Raw genomic sequence first — 17,053 nt, 5'->3', positions numbered from 1 at the left:
CGCCGGGGGCTGTCGGTGTTAAATTCTCCCCACTATTGCAGTTGGCAACATATACCAGAAAGTTCGCCGGCAACCACCGCCCCCTCATCAGCCCTCCCTTCCCTCTCTTCTCCCGGCCCTCCTTCCCTCTCCAGCTACCTCTCCCTCCTCCTCGGAATCCCTGCCTCTCCTACCCATCCCTCCGTCCCCTTCCCTCTCTCGAAGCCTCCCGTCTCAGCTCCCCATCCTCCCTTCCCTCTCTCTTCCTCCCTCATCCCCAGCCCCTTCCCTACCATTATATACAGGCGGGAGGGAAGCCCGAGAGTTCAGTACAGAATCTGACAGCAACGAGACGACATGAAAACTCTGACGTTGGTGACGACGCTGGCCATCCTCGCCTGCGCGGCCCTCGCCCAGGAGAGGGACGCCAGGTTCTTCGATGGGGCCTTCTTCAGGGACCGAGACAGCCTGTAAGTGACCTGGGTTGATTAACAGGTGTGAAAGGGTGAATGCAGCTGCTTGTTGACCTGTCTTAACGGGACTTTTTTATAGTATCAGCGGGAGATGTTACCTCGTGTGCTTGAATGAGTGATGAGATTTAGTTTTGTTACTGTTTAAAGGGACAAAAGTGTGTATGTTGGTTTTGTTATTTTAAAGGGTCAAGCGTGCATGTATGTATGTGTATATATATGTATATACGTACTATATATGTGTATGTATGTTTATAATTGTATATATCTAAGTATTCATCGTGTATATCCAGTTGTCTTCAATGTTCGTATGTATGGATGCAAGTAGGTAACGTATTTATGCAGCTAGTTACGTATGCATGTATGTATGTATGTTACTGGGGACGCTTCCAACAGCGTTCATGACCTCAACAGTTACCTCCTCAGTCTCATCTTCATGCTCGTGTTCATTTATCATTCTATTTCGTGTTGTGGTCGTCCTCGCGGGGAAAAAAAGAAGATATCCAAATCCCATGAGCTACACAAAATAAGAAAGTAGAGCCAACTAGACAACCCAGAGAACCTGCTCAAAAGCTAGCAAACAAACCCTCCATGTCAAATAAAAACATACGGGCAAAGTAATGAACGACAACCATAAAACAAACATTACAAAACCTCAACAATTCATCTGATTCAATTGTTTTTTATTCTCTGTTGTCCATGTTTAGGTAAATTTAAAGTAAACAACACATGCCTGAATCCCCATCTACCCCCCTTCGCGTCGCCTAAGGAAAGAAGATGGGATCGCGCAAGCACCTCAAGGTCAGATGGGACGATGCGATACCCTGCCCCTGATTCCCCGCCTAGATAGAGGAAGGTCAGGTCGAGGGTGAGCCAGAGATGCAGGAAGTGGAGGAGGAGGAGGAGGAGGAAGAGGAAGGGCGAAGTGGTTGGGTTAATGGGACACGGAGGAGGACGAGAGGAGCCGCCAGTGTATTTGAGTTAATGAGTCTTACGTGATTATGATAACATGTTGTACGGGAAGGAGGAGGAGGGATGACAATGGTAGGAGAAGAGGAACGGGGAATGGGGACGGTAATATACATGTTTACTTTTTTTTTTTTTAAATATATCAGTGTGGTTACGAAGTAGCACGAGTATCGTAAACGGGAGGAAGAGGAGACAATGAAGAGGGAAGATGACATTTGCATTATCTTTTATTAGTATTCATGCAATGCTTATATGCATTACTTAACCCGTCCGCTGCGATTGGCACGGATTTTCACTGATAGCCTGTTAACACATACTCCCCGGTCTTTCTCTGCCTCTGTAGTGGATAGTGGAGTGTTTCCCATGTGGTATAGTTATGCTGGCTTTCCCCTCCTAATTTGCATGGCTTTACATTTTTCTTCATTGAATTGTAGCAGCCACTTTTTGTTCCATTCCTGTAGCTTGGCGATGTCTTCTTGTAGGAAACCCGCAGTCAAGGGGTTAAACATTTGCGCAGTCAGACACTTTAGTCATGGAAACAGGAGGAGACGGTTCTAGAAGGGGAACGTATGCGACACGGATGGTAGGATGGACGCCACCAGTGTAATTACCTTCTATTGAGTCACTTGAGGGAATGTTGCTTAATGTGTGGTTATTGAGGGACTGATTATGCTTGATTGTGTTTGTTAGGAGGAAAAAAGGACCAATGTTTTGTTTCTTTTGTCACTGGAAAATATGTGCTCTACCCAAATATAACTTTAAATGTTGAAGTGAGACTGTTCGCAAGCACATTTTTTTTTACAGCAAAGGAGACAGCTCAAAGGCACACAAAAAAAAACCCACTAATGAAAAAAAAAGCCCGCTACTTGCTGCTCCTTAAAATATTCTTAACGGTAACTTGCACCCTTCGCATGTCAAAAGACGGTATGTAACGGTGTGGGAAGACATGGAAGGTCTGCCCAATTAATATTTACTATAGTGTTTAACTGAGGATGCTTTAGTTTATGGCTTATTCCAGTGTTTGTTTATCTTTTTTTTTCCTGGAACTTGCACTCATCGTATGCTAAAAGACGTGATGTAACGGTGTACGAAAACATGCAAGTTCTACCCAATCAAAACTCAAAATATTAATTCGGAATTTCGTAAAGACATGGCTTACTTCCAGTCTAGTGTGTAACGGAAGTACGGAATCTTGCACCGTGTTCCAGTTTTAAAAGGAGGCATGTGTGGTTACGCTTTAACGGCCTATTTTACAGTTCCATCGCGTCATAAATGCACCGCCGGGTTGGTCCGAGCGGTGTGGTAATTCGAGGTTGAGCGGAACGGTCTTTGTGTTGTTACTCCTGAGTGTTGTGTTAGTCATGGGCGCTGCGTCTTGACCCGTTAGGATGCACTTCATTGCATTGTTTTTTCCTGAAGTTACGTGTTGAGAGATTATGTTTCCTCGAGTCAACTATTTTAGTCCTGGAATGCTAGTAGGAAGGCAGCGTCTGTTAAGATTTTGTTCCTTTTCTTTTTACATCAATGGAAACGGCTAAAGAGCATAGCAAACAAAGAAAACCCCGCCAAGCGCTGCTCCAGTTGAGGGGTAAAGAGAGGCCATGTAGATCTTCGGCTGCCGTCCTTTAGTGTTGTGTTTTGCGACTATGCTTAGGTAATTGGAGGGTGGTTTCTTTGTCTTATTAAGTGATTAGTATAAAACCTCCGTGCTGTTTTGTTCATGTGAGTTTGTAACCTAGAGCAGTATTTCCTTTCTACGTGACTCATTGGAAGGTATGTGTATTGGTTAGTTAATATGGGAATTGCTTCTGAATCTTTTTAGTTGATGAGAAAAAAAGCCTCCACACTGTTTTGTTACCGGTGAGGTTGTAAGTTTCCCTGCACAGTATTTCCTTTCTTCGTGATTCATTGGCCGGTACTTGGTATTAGAAAGTTCATCCCTGTTGATCACCGGAAACATTGGGCCGTTTTCTCCTTGACATCGGTTTCTTTTGCGGCGCTTCCGGCTGTGTTTCTGAGACCCTCCGGACCTGACTGGGTGGCCGGGTCTCCAAGGGCTGGGTGTCTATTGTGAAAGCACCCGAACATCCTCCTTGGACTGTGTGACTTAGAGCCGATTTCACAGTCCAACACAGTGTCTTCGTAACAGCCCGAACCAAACTATAGAATCCCATACAATCCAAAATGGTGAGATCTTCGATGCCACACTAAATACACAAGACTTTTCCTGTTTAGTTTCATCAAATTTGTGAACTTAAATATAATCACCAGACACTATACAAGGAAATTTCGAAGGCTCTGGTATTGGTTTGGGAGCTTACTAACCCATCATGGGGAACTGTGAAACTGGCCCTTAGTCATTAGATCCCGACCACCTGGTGTTATGGAAACCGAGTACAGGCATTTGTTTCCGCGTGTGGTGTATATTGTGGGATTTAGAGTTGTATTATAAGACATTTCGTTGCCCAAGAACACATATTTGACAAGGCTTTCATAGGAGTTGTGGGCATTTCCAGTAGTAGTTTTATGACCCTGATGGTAGTTTAACCCCTCCTCTGTACCATGAACCTAAAGAAACACTCATTAGAGCCCGACTGACCCCCTCTTTGACCTTTAGAAATAGCTTATGTGAGAAGCCAAAGCGTCTTATGATACCGACCTTAGTTTCATCGGTAGGAAGCATTCACTGTATTTGTTGTATCCAGACTGTGTTAGTGTACGTTATTGTGTTTGACTGCCGTGGTTTAGCGTTTTATTAAGCTCTTAGAATAACGAAACTGGTGGATGGAGTCTGAATCTCCTTTTACTGATTGAGGTACATAGGTAGGAAGCATTCACTGTATTTGTTGTATCCAGACTGTGTTAGTGTACGATATTGTGTTTGACTAGTCTGAATCTTCTTTTACTGACTGAGGTACATAGGATCCCACATTGATTCGAGCGAGGAAGCAAGATTTCCTCACTCTGAATCTTCTTTTATTGATTAAGGTACATAGGATCCCACGTTGATTCGAGCGAGGAAGCAAAATTTCCTCACTCTGAATCTCCTTTTACTGACTGAGGTACATAGGATCCCACGTTGATTCGAGCGAGGAAGCAAGATTTCCTCACTCTGAATCTCCTTTTACTGATTGAGGTACATAGGATCCCACACTGATTCGAGCGAGGAAGCAAGATTTCCTCACTCTGAATCTCCTTTTACTGATTGAGGTACATAGGATCCCACACTGATTCGAGCGAGGAAGCAAAATTTCCTCACTCTGAATCTCCTTTTACTGATTGAGGTACATAGGATCCCACATTGATTCGAGCGAGGAAGCAAAATTTCCTCACTCTGAATCTCCTTTTACTGACTGAGGGCACATAGGATCCCACATTGATTCGAGCGAGGAAGCAGCATTTCCTCACTTATGCTTCCTTATTACGGGACTTAAGTGTTGTATCGGAAACCCCTCCTCCGGTCGACCGCAAGTAACATGAGTTGGCTTTTCCTCGCCACGGGTTCCTCAGAGGCTCTTCCGGATGCCTGTTTTTGAGAGGAGGGAGAAGACTTGCTGGCTGTCAGTTGCGAAACCATCCCAACTTTCGCTTAGGACTTTTAGTTGCTTAATCTCCCCGGACACTTAGTAAAGGCTTTTTACTTCTGCCTGTGGTATTCATTGCTAAATCATTCTTTTCCTCGTTTTTAATCTGACGAAATTATAACGTTTTCAAATTAAATCAATGAAGGAGCATTTTAAGTACACCTGCTTAACGAACTTATCGGAAACAAATAGTAAAGTCGCTTATATAAAAATCAAGCTTTTAATATAAGAGGTCAACGCTGCATTCAAACCAAGAAGACGGATGATCAAGACGCTTGCAACCTTAAAGAACCCAATGGAGCGTAAATAATAAGTTACCAAATGAATCATCGTTTTACATTAACTTAACGTCACCCTCTCGTGTTACCTGGGGTCGTACGGTTCACGAGGGGAGTGGGGGGGAGGATGGGAGAAGGAGGACACCGGGGAGGAAGAGGAGGAGGAGGAGGGGCCTTGTTTGTAGGGCGGGGAAAGTTTGAGTGCAAAAACAGGAAGTACAGCGGCGCACAGCACGTCAAATGATGTATGTAGGAAGGGAAGCGCATTTACTCTCCCACACTCCACCCGACAGGACGCGCGGGGAACAAAAACAGAGGGAGGAGCACATGGGGTAATGAGGCGTGTGGAGCGTCATGTCAGGCAGATGCACCCCGTAGAGTCAGCCTTGTTTGTATACCTCGATGTCGCACGCGTCGCACTGAGGATGGCCCACAGGAAGTTCAATCACGCAGGAGGGAGGGTGTTCCGCGCAAGATGCCATGACTCAGCAGCGCACTGAAGCGAAGCAGCTGACAAGTAGAATGAACCCCGTTGTAAAACCATTAAATACAGCTTGACGCAAACCATAAAGCCGCGCCGTTACATCACACACATTGCGGTTTAAGTCAACACAAGAATAGTTGCTTGATGTTCGTTGTTAGTGATACTCGCCTCAAACGTTGGAAATTTACTATAGGCATTGTAGCATAAAAGAACATAGCTTTGCATAAATTATAAAGCCTTGCCGTTACATCACACACATTGCGGTTCAAGTTAACACAAGAATAGTTACTTGATTTTCGTTGTTAGTGATACTCGCCTCAAACGTTGGAAATTTACTATAGGCATTGAAGCATAAAAGAACAGCTTTGCATAAATTATAAAGCCGCGCCGTTACATCACACACATTCCGGTTCAAGTTAACACAGACGAATAGTTACTTGATGTTCGTTGTTAGTGATACTCGCCTCAAACGTTGGAAATTTACTATAGGCATTGTAGCATAAAAGAACATAGCTTTGCATAAATTATAAAGTCTTGCCGTTACATCACACACATTCCGGTTCAAGTTAACACAGACGAATAGTTACTTGATCTTCGTAGTCAGTGATACTCGCCTCAAACGTTGGAAATTTACTATAGGCATGGAAGCATAAAAGAACATAGCTTTGCATAAATTATAAAGTCTTGCCGTTACATCACACACATTCCGGTTCAAGTTAACACAGACGAATAGTTACTTGATTTTCGTTGTTAGTGATACTCGTCTCAAACGTTGGAAATTTACTAGGCATTGAAGCATAAAAGAACAGCTTTGCATAAATTATAAAGCCTTGTAGTTACATCATTCACACTGCGGTTTAAGTTTACACAGAAGAATAATATCTGACTTCGCTGTTTAGTCATACTCGCCACTAACTTCGGGAATTTGCTAACCACTAAAGCATTTAAGACTCCACAACCGAGGAATGAATAACACCGAGCCATCTGATCTCACCTAGCGCAAACCTTCCATGGAGATATTACTGATACATCCTTTTTGCATCTTAATCATCGAAACATTTTGCAGCTCAAGCATTCACGGCAGGAGTTTATAGCCCGTGGGTTTGCATTGACGATGAGATAATAGTCAATACGTATTTACCAAGCGTTTGCACACATCGTAAATATTCTGGTAATGTTTATTGAATGCCTCCTTGCTACAAGACAACATCTTTTATTAGCCAACCTGGAGGCAGGGAGGAATGTACGAACTTGACGACAGAAGAAGTAGAATCTTTTTATTAAGAATCTCACTCGCGTTTTTTAGATGGTAATTGCACAAGACATTGCAGGTCCGTTCCTGATACCCTGATGAATATGTAAAAGATGTTTCATAAATGGTTTCAAAGAAGAGAACTTATTACATAAAAACTCTTTAACTTGTTTTAGGTTTCTGAACACGAACACAGCAACTATATCCATTCTAACATTCCTGAAAGCGTAACAGATGTTTTGCATGGGTTTCAAATTCAACGAGAGAAGAAACATATATATTAAAAAGTCTTAATGGTTTTAGTGACGAAGATATTTTCACCATTACTTTGCAAATCATCAACGGGCACTGAAAACAGACGGCTACTTAATGGAAATACAGTCGTGCTCCCCCCTAAAAAAAAAAAACACTTAAAATGAGACAAGAATGATAGAAAATAGGAATGGCCGCCAACAAACTAACGGGGACCATACGCCCTGACAGATGGACCCTGATAACTGTAAAGAGCAAATCGCTTCAGACAACACTAACACCAATCCATGCACCTGTGTAGCATTCACATTCTCGTCTGGCTGCTGCGAGGCTAGTAGAAGAAGAAGAAGAAGAAGAAGAAGAAGAAGAAGAAGAAGAAGGAGGAGGAGGAGAAGAAGAAGTAGTAGAAGAAGCTAACAGTACCCGCGCGATAAAAAGTGCTGACGCTTCCTGCCGGGCGCCGGGCGGAGGTCTTCCCCCAAACTGGTTCTCGGCGACTTTTTTTGACCCTTCCCTCGCCGCCTCCATCGCATCTGTAGGTCACCCTCGCTTACCCTGGTGCTGCCCCGTGTGTGTTTGGGGGGCGAGGGACTGATCCGGTAGGTGTGGCGAATATATCATGCTCATTTTTCTTATTATTATTGTGACAGGAACGACAACCTGAAACGAATAGGAATGACAGCGATGAATTGATAAGGATTCCTGTACTTGAGGAACTGGTTATGTTTATTGGCCGAAAGCTCATCCTGTCTCAGAGTCATGGCCTACTTATTTAATTGTGTCTCCTGTTGACTTTCCCTGAATATCCTGCATGGGAGAACAGGGATCGGAGAAACAAACAACATCCTCATTGCATTCTCCTCGTCTTCCGAAATAGACGTCTTTTATGGCCACGCATTCTCCCTTTCTTTTGTTGAGGCGGTCTTTTTAGTTGTTGTTTGTATTTGCCCTTGAGCTGCTTCCCTCGCTGTAAAAATAAAATAAAATCATTGCGTGTGACTCGGCTGGTGTCCGTGTAATATGGCTTCCTGCGCGGGTGGACTTGAGTGAAGATTTTTAAAAGGGTGTTTATGTCGTGTCCCGCGCCCTTGCTCCCCGCTAAGGTCGGGAAATAGCTACATACTTTTGATGAGCGTCGTGAGAGCCGTCTGGGTGAACACGGCTTTTAGCGAGAATTATTACCTCAACGTGAACGCCGCGTCGGAAGTTCTCGTGAACTCTTGACTCACATCGGTTTCTAGGAACAGATTTCTCTCGTTCGTGCCACAGTCATTATGTTTTCATTGCACAATTTTTTTCTTTCTATATACCAACTTCCGGCATTCTCTGTAATCATGAAGAGTATCAACGTTAAGCATACATTCTCTGCGCCGCCAGCATCGGTAACATTTTTTTCTTTCTATATACCAACTTCCGGCATTCTCTGTAATCATGAAGAGTATCAACGTTAAGCATACATTCTCTGCACCGCCAGCATCGGTAACAACTACAACAGCCGACAAAAACCTTCCGTGGATCCCAAACTCTTTTCTTTGTCTCTGCAACCTGCCACCGCGCCCGCCTCCAGCCAGCAACCAAACCAGCCGCACCGTGTTCCGCCTCCTCCTCCTCCTCTCAACCCTCCGTCGCCCTCCACGCCTCTGTCTGCCTACCGTCCTATCTGACCTTCAAATCGTTTTCCGCCTTGCCCGCTGAAGACACGGATGCAATACGTTGTTGTGCTCGTCATGGGCCGTTTATTGTTGTACCCAACAGACGCAACACATTTCACACTGTTGCAATAAGACAACTCCATGATGATTCTATGCATGTCAGGAGCTTATTGTTGCCATGGGCGGCGTGTTGAAGATGACCGAGGAAGCAGCTTGGTCAAGGGCAACATTCTTTCATTATTTATTTTTTGTCAAAAGCATTGCGTTCTCATGTCTGCAGCGTGTCCAAGGGCGTGGGTGACTCAGAGACAAGGTTCCCAAGACTTTGCTTTGCTTAGAATGAAAATACGGAAAAGGAAACAGGAAACAACAAACAAGAAGTCTGCTGCATAAAGAGTATTCAAGGTGCAAGGACTCACTCAGACACGCTTCCCATGTTTCTCATACACACAAATAAAGGAAAGAAAAAGCACACTTAAGACTGGCTCTATAAATCAAGGCCTGTATGGTCTGTAGTTTAAGATCCAGGACTTAAAAGCTTCTGATGTTTAAAAATATTAGTAGAGAAGAACATAACAAAGACCCAATGAATAACAAGAAGCTGAATGACTTTAAGGGCAGTTAAGAAGAAAGACATTTAATATCCTCTTCAGTTTGCTTGAGGTGATTTGAAAACTTAACAAGAAGCTGAGTGACTAAAGGGAGTTACGAAATAAGACAAATACATCCTCTTTAGTTTGCTTGAGGCGACAAACAAAGAATTTCCAAGCCTCTACTGTACAAAAATAAGAGAACGCCTGAGTAACAACAAAACTAAAACCCGGGTAACGCCAAGGATATGAATCACTAATGGGCAAGTAAGTAGGAAGACGTGTATATCCTCTTTAGTTTGCTTGAGGGGACAAACAAAGAATTTCCAAGCCTCTACTGTACAAAAATAAGAGAACGCCTAAGTAACAACAAAACTAAAACCCGGGAAACGCCAAGGATATGAATCACTAATGGGCAAGTAAGTAGGAAGACGTGTATATCCTCTTTAGTTTGCTTGAGGCGACAAACAAATAATCTCCAAGCCTCTACTGTACAAAAATAAGAGAACGCCTAAGTAACAACAAAACTAAAACCCGGGAAACGCCAAGGATATGAATCACTAATGGGCAAGTAAGTAGGAAGATCTGTACATCATTTTTACTTTGCTTGAGGCGACAAACAAAGAATTTCCAAGCGTCTGCTGTACAAAAATAAGAGAACGCCTAATTAACAACAAAACTAAAACCCGGGAAACGCCAAGGATGTGAATCACTAATGGGCAAGTAAGTAGGAAGACATGTCCATCCTCTTTGCTTGAGGCGTCGAACAAGGAAAGCAGGATTAGGACTATCAATCCCTTAGGGCCAGTTTCACAGTTCCCCATGACGGGTTAGTAAGCTCCCAAACCAATACCAGAGCCTTCGAAACTTCCTTGTATAGTGTCTGGTGTTTATATTTAAGTTCACAAATTTCATGAAACTATACCGGAAAAGTCTTGTGTGTTTAGTGTGGCATCGAAGGCCTCACCATTTTGGATTGTATGGGATTCTTTAGTTTGGTTCGGGCTGTTACGAAGACACTGTTTTGGACTGTGAAATCGGCTCTTACTGAGTGACCCGTGTCCTCTCTCCGGCGTCTTGGATACAGCGCAGCGTCTTAAAGTTCTCTATTACCACACCTGACTCGGTTCTGTGAAATCGGCTCTTCCTGACTGACCCGTGTCCTCTCTCCGGCGTCTTGGATACAGCGCAGCGTCTTAAAATTCTCTATTACCACACCTGACTCGGTTCTGTGAAATCGGCTCTTCCTGACTGACCCGTGTCCTCTCTCCGGCGTCTTGGATACAGCGCAGCGTCTTAAAAGTCTCTATTACCACACCTGACTCGGTTCTCTCTCTTCCTCTGTTCTTTTAAGGTTCGGAATTCTTCTCTGCCAAAGCTTGATCGTCGTGCCGTGATACATTATCCTCTTTTTCATCTTTACTGGTTTTCGTGAGATTGAATTACCTTTCCCGTTTGTTTTTACGGAGCCTTTTTTTTCGTACTCTTGAGCCTTTGTTTTGCAGTGACCCACGAGGCTGCTTTCCCTTGGCCCTTACTCTCGCGCCCGGCCTTTAACCTTTTAGCCACGCCCTCTCCCTGCCCTTTCTCTCTTTCATCCTCTCTCTCTTTCACCTCCTTTCGCACACCTGTTATCCCTCGGTTCTTTCTCCTCCTCCTCCTCCTCCTCCTCCTCCTCTTCCTCCTCTTCCACCTCCTCCTCCTCCTCCTCCTCCTCCTCCTCCTCCTGCTCCTCCTCTTCCACCTCCTCCTCCTCCTCCTCCTTCCTCCGTTTACCACACACCCCCATGAACCTTCTCTCTCCCACCGTCCTCTGTTCTGCCTTCCAGTGTTCCCCGTCCCCGCCTTTCCCCCCTTCCCCCTTTCTCTTCCCTCCTCCCTCCTCCCTCCCTCCTTACCTACCACGTTTCTCCTCCACTCCTCTTCCCGTCTTCTTCGTATAACGCTTTGTCAACACGCTTACTCACATGGCTTCTTCGGGGAACGGCTGCACACACACACACACACACACACACACACACACACACACACACACACACACACACACACGTTTGCGGTTTGGCTTTCTTTTCCTTGTGTAAGTGTTATGTATGTTTTATGTATGTATTCGACAACCTGGCGCACGTACACACACATACACACACACACACACACACACACACACACACACACACACACACACACACACACACACACACACACACACACATTTGCGGTTTATCTTTCCTCCATATTGAGTTATGATTAAAAGTTTTTGCGTATTCGTACGTTTGCTGGACACACACACACACACACACACACACACACACACACACACACACAATCACACACCAGCCCCCACATAGCCACACCACCACACCTGAACACCTAATTAGCAAGCTCAGGTGTATGTATCTCCCTAGTGAATGATTGTGTGTCTTGTGTGTTGACAGGAACATGCAGAAGCAGCTGCGCCTCGACAGCCTGCAGGACACGATGGACCAGATCAGCTCCTCGCTCAACACAGCCATCGACAGACTCTCGGACACCATCGAGGAACAGGTGAGTGACTTTGGATGCCTTGGGAACGACAACTCAAGATAGTGAGAGAGTTCAACTTAAGGGAAATGACTTAAGTAGAAAGGGGCCGAGAAAGATAACCTTGGGAAAGACAGATTAAAGATATAGGAAATGGGTTTGAGAGGTAATCTTAATGGAAATGACAGATTAAAGATATAGGAAATGGGTTTGAGAGGTAATCTTAATGGAAATAGCTTAAAGATACGGGAGGGGGTGGGTAAGATAAGTAACCTTGGGAGAGATTGAATAAAGATAGAGAGGGGCTAAAAGCTTATTGAGAGAGAGAGAGAGAGAGAGAGAGAGAGAGAGAGAGAGAGAGAGAGAAAGTAAAAAAAATAAATAAAAGACAAGAGAAGGAGAGCGGCAGTCTGGCAACGCTGGTGGGGACGAGGCAGATTTACACAATGACAACCAGAATTCATTACCCCCCCCTCCCCCCACCCACCCCGAGGGAAACATGAATCTCCAGACTATGGGCAAACAAACCGGCGGAGGGAGGCAGTGATTATGGACTTTATGGTCACCGGGAACCTCTGTGTCTCCAGGGAAGAAGTAGTGGAGAGGAATTAAGGGGGGATGCGTTCCATTTCCTTCAACGTTCGGGGCCCAAGCATTTCCATTTAACGAGGCTTTCATGGGAGTTGTGGGCACTTAATGGGTTATTTTCTGAACCCGATGGTAGTTTGACAGTTTCTATACCATAAACGTAAAAAAACCCCGCTTCTAACCTCTTTTTTTGGTTTTTAAATAACTGATGTGGGAGTCTTAAATGTCTGGGGGTCATATTCTAAAACACTTCGGCGCCCACTCATATGCATTTAACGAGGCTTTCATGGGAGTTGTGGGCACTTAATGGGTTGTTTTCTGACCCTGGTGGTAGTTTGACAAAGCCTCTGTTACCGTGAACTTGAAAAATCCACATGAGAACGCGTGTAACCTCCTTTTTGATGCTTAGAAATAATTGATGTGGGAGCCTTATGCGTCTAAGTTTCGTATTCCTAAACATTTCAGCGCCATGGGAGTTGTGGGCACTTTCTTGGGTAGTTTTCTGACCCTGGTGGTAGTCTGACAAAGCCTCTGTACTTTTAACGTCGGGTTCTCATAAGTGGTTTACACGTTCATGGTGCAGAACCCTTGTTAAACTATCACTAGGCTCGATAAACTACCTATGGAAATACCAACTCAACCTCTACAACCCGGTAGCAGCGGGGATCATGTTTCTTAATGGTCCCTCTAAGCGAGAAAAATGAGAAAAAATCACCCTAAGGCCACAAATTTGGCCCGTCGCTGGTACACGGTAAAGCCATAAATTTGGCCCGTCGCTGCTACACGGTAAAGCCACAAATTTGGCCCGTCGCTGCTACACGGTAAAGCCACAAATTTTGCCCGTCGCTGGTACACGGTAAAGCCACAAATTTGGCCCGTCGCTGCTACACGGTAAAGCCATAAATTTGGCCCGTCGCTGCTACACGGTAAAGCCACAAATTTGGCCCGTCGCTGGTACACGGTAAAGCCACAAATTTGGCCTGTCGTTGCTACACGGTAAAGCCACAAATTTGGCCCGTCGCTGCTACACGGTAAAGCCACAAATTTGGCCCGTCGCTGCTACACGGTAAAGCCACAAATTTGGCCCGTCGCTGCTACACGGTAAAGCCACAAATTTGGCCCGTCGCTGCTACACGGTAAAGCCACAAATTTGGCCCGTCTCTGCTACCGGTTGCCTTGTCTAATGTTGGTGTGAGCCCCGAAATGCTTGGGAATATGGGCCGTAATGTGCGTGTCTGGAGGCGGCGAGGAAGACCAGGAAGACGAAGGGACGAGCTGGTAGTGACTAATGAGCAATGTTCGTGACCGTATCTGCAGGTGGAAGCGTCCCTGCCCCTGAGACTACGAACCACTGAAGAAGCGAGGGAGTCTCCGGAAGGCTACGAAGGACTGGAGGCTATTTCCGGCACCTTCGGCGAGGGGATTGATGATGGACTGAGGGTGAGTACACGAAGGAATCAGTTAGTTAGTTAGTTAGGAATAAGTTAGTTTAGTTCACGTCAGTCTTGTATCTGAGAATGTCTTGCACTACTTAGAGATGTTGTTAGTATAATGTTAATGTTTCACTGGATTGAATTTGAACATTTTTTTGAGTTTTAAGAATTTACACAAACACATACAGGTCTCAGGAGTAAACAACTACCTTTTTTTCTTGTTTTATATGGTTTAATTTTCATTGGATGTCATTTGAAACCTTTGTATAGCAGAAGAGTACACATTGATATACAGGTTTGAGGAGAAAACAGCTTTTTTTTGTTATTTTTTGTTTTTTCTTTGTTTTTGCCCTTGATCTGTTTCCTTCACTAAACAACAACAACACTTTGACTATTCCAAGCGCGTCTTAATAAAATCGTCACACTTGAAGAACTTAAAGAGGGCAGTAAAAATCTAGCAACAATAACAATACGAATAATAAGAGATTCGCTGATACGACCTTCCACGTGAGGATCATACTCAGCCAAGGTGTCTTAGAGATGCCTCGAGGGCCTGAAATAGAGAACTCCTTAAGGTAATATGCGCCTCTTAACACCTGAGGGAACCAGAGCCGCCTCGACCCCACCAAGGATCTGCAGTGAGGATATTACACCCAACACCAAATTTAAGACGTCTGACACCCAGCACCGAACTTAAGACTTATTATGATTAACAACGAATCTAAGACATATCACCAACCAAAATTGCAAGAATCGTCAGTAAGGTTAATTCGTATAACACCTAACCACTAAATTTGAGACCTATTAAACTCGACACCATTTATAAGACATTACACGCAGCCCTAAATTCACACCTAACACCATTATTTTCTTTGATTATCTTTGCAATACCTGAGGCTATGCTAATGTGATCAAGCCTGCCTTAACTACGTTGTAAAACAGTTCAGGTTGAAAAGAAATACAAAAATCTTCTAAAAGGGTTATTACACTGGGCAAATTTTCCGTGGATTTTCAGTCAAACCACGATTTCCGCTGGCGTGTCTCTCATTTGTTTCTTGTTATTGCTGCTGCTGATGATGATGATGGTGAGTAATACCGTCGTTCTTCGGTGAAATCTACCGTAGCTTTGGAAAATGTGGACACGTCAGAAAACCAAGGTAATATAAGAACCACGCCGGCGGAAATCGTGGTTTGACTGAAGATCCACGGAAAATTTGCCCAGTGTAATAGCCCCTTAAGTTTGTGATATAAAACTACCAGAAGAGTACTAAGAATTAATGATCTACAGCTTGATATCTGAGACTAAACCAAAGTCACCAAATCTGGCCATAGTTTGATAAAAAGCAGTTCATCCACCCGCACCGAGTTTCCTCAATGTCTGTGTGGTGTGGAGGAGCCTCAAGTATGCCGGAACATTGTGCTTGAGGCAGACTACACACTGGCAGCACGTGATACGAAGCTAAGTATGCAGGGGTGCCTTAGCAACAAGAAATAGTTCAATATAAACGCAAATATCAAAACGTATCGAAGAGCCTTGAGTGTATCTGAATAGTGCTCAGGACAGACATAATGCGCACGTGATTGATATCTTCTGTGTCTTGAATGCGAAATTGTGCTCATGAGAACCCGATTGATCTATTTAAGGGCATTAGATATTTTGTTGTGAGAGTTGAAAGCGTCCAAGAATGCGAGCCTTACGCACACAGAAATAGGGGTGCAGAAAAGAAGCACAAAAAGGCATGCTATCAAAGTTGCCTTAATCATAATGCGTAACAGTTTATTTCACTTATTTCAAATTATCAACAACAAACAGTATCCTCGTTCTCTTTCTCCTTCGACTTTTTTTTCTTCTTTTTCTGTTCATTCTTCTCTCCCATCCTCCTCCTACTCCTCTTGTTCTTGTTCTTATTCTCGTTCTTTATTTTCTTTTTTATCTCTCTCCTTCTATCTTCCCCATCTTTCCAGAGTGTGCCAGAATAGTGTGATCCGGAGAGAATATACACTTTTATATATTTGTTTCTACCAAGGTGATCGTGACAACCTTGAGAGAAGTGATAAACGGTTCAATCATCAAGCACCAAAAAGTTCCCCAGAAAGTAAGTAGGGGCGTCTAGCATGTCAGAAACGATGGTTCACGGTAAAATATGCACGCTTATACCCGAGTCTGTAGCAAGGTGATGTTAACAGCTTTGACAACAGTAGTAAACAGTATCAGGACACCTCTCCTCCCGAAATTGACCTCTCTTTCGGCCACCTCTGAATTCTTTTTGGGAGCAGCGAATAGCGGGCTTTTTATATTTTCTATTATTGTTTACTTTTTTTGTACCCTTGAGCTGTCTCCTTTGTTGTAAAAAAAAAAAAGTTTCCCTTAAATGTGACAGTATTTCGCGCACGTCAGAATAGAGGGCTTAGGATAGGATACACGCCTCCATAACACCTGACAGACTGATTTCAAGGCTGCCTTTCCTGCAATACGAAAAACACATAAAGAACAGTTAACACATCAGTTTCCCTTGAGTGGAGGTGCCGGAAGTGCGCCAGAATAGAGTGAGTGCGCAGGCTACACTATACACACCTTTACACCCGAGCTAAGGTGGTCGCGGCAGTCTTGAGTACTTGCTATCTGATCCCCTACTTGACGGTGCTTGGCGGCCCGACAGACGCACTTCAGCGGAGACTTGGATGGGGAGCGGGTGGAGGGGCCGAGCTTCGAGGAGGCGTCCCCGGAGCCCGACGAGGAGGTGGAGTTTACCGAGGACGTGGACAGCACCCCGACCTTCTCCTACCGCCCCTCCTTCCCCTTCAGCCCATTCAACCCCTTCGGTGAGTGATGACGGGGAGTTACTACAGAGGCAACTTGAAGGATAATGACTGTAGGAAAACTTAAAGGGGGAATTACTTTAGAAACACCTGACCTAATCAATCAGTCGTTAAATAGATTTGATGCGAAAAAAGTAAGGTTGAAAATACTACACTTGACTTTCCTTGACCTCATAAACTACATA

General features: G+C 44.3%; 1 protein-coding gene across 2 annotated transcripts in view; it reads left to right on the top strand.

The window, feature by feature from the left end:
- The first annotated feature begins 283 nt into the window (after nt 1-283).
- Nucleotides 284-17,053, top strand: part of LOC127008712 (periostin-like) — a 40,611-nt gene continuing 23,841 nt past the window's right edge. The window contains exons 1-5 of one of the 2 annotated variants that reach the window (XM_050881053.1): nt 284-449; nt 11,943-12,051; nt 13,933-14,055; nt 16,076-16,144; nt 16,709-16,871. In XM_050881053.1, coding sequence (XP_050737010.1) covers nt 337-449; nt 11,943-12,051; nt 13,933-14,055; nt 16,076-16,144; nt 16,709-16,871 — 577 coding nt within the window. In that variant the 5' untranslated portion in view covers nt 284-336. The remainder of the gene's footprint in view (nt 450-11,942; nt 12,052-13,932; nt 14,056-16,075; nt 16,145-16,708; nt 16,872-17,053) is intronic. The other variant, XM_050881054.1, reaches the window with a different exon arrangement.

Source organism: Eriocheir sinensis, chromosome 38 (genome assembly GCF_024679095.1).
Source record: "Eriocheir sinensis breed Jianghai 21 chromosome 38, ASM2467909v1, whole genome shotgun sequence".
Lineage (NCBI taxonomy): Eukaryota > Metazoa > Arthropoda > Malacostraca > Decapoda > Varunidae > Eriocheir > Eriocheir sinensis.
This window is presented reverse-complemented; position numbering and strand designations above follow the sequence as displayed.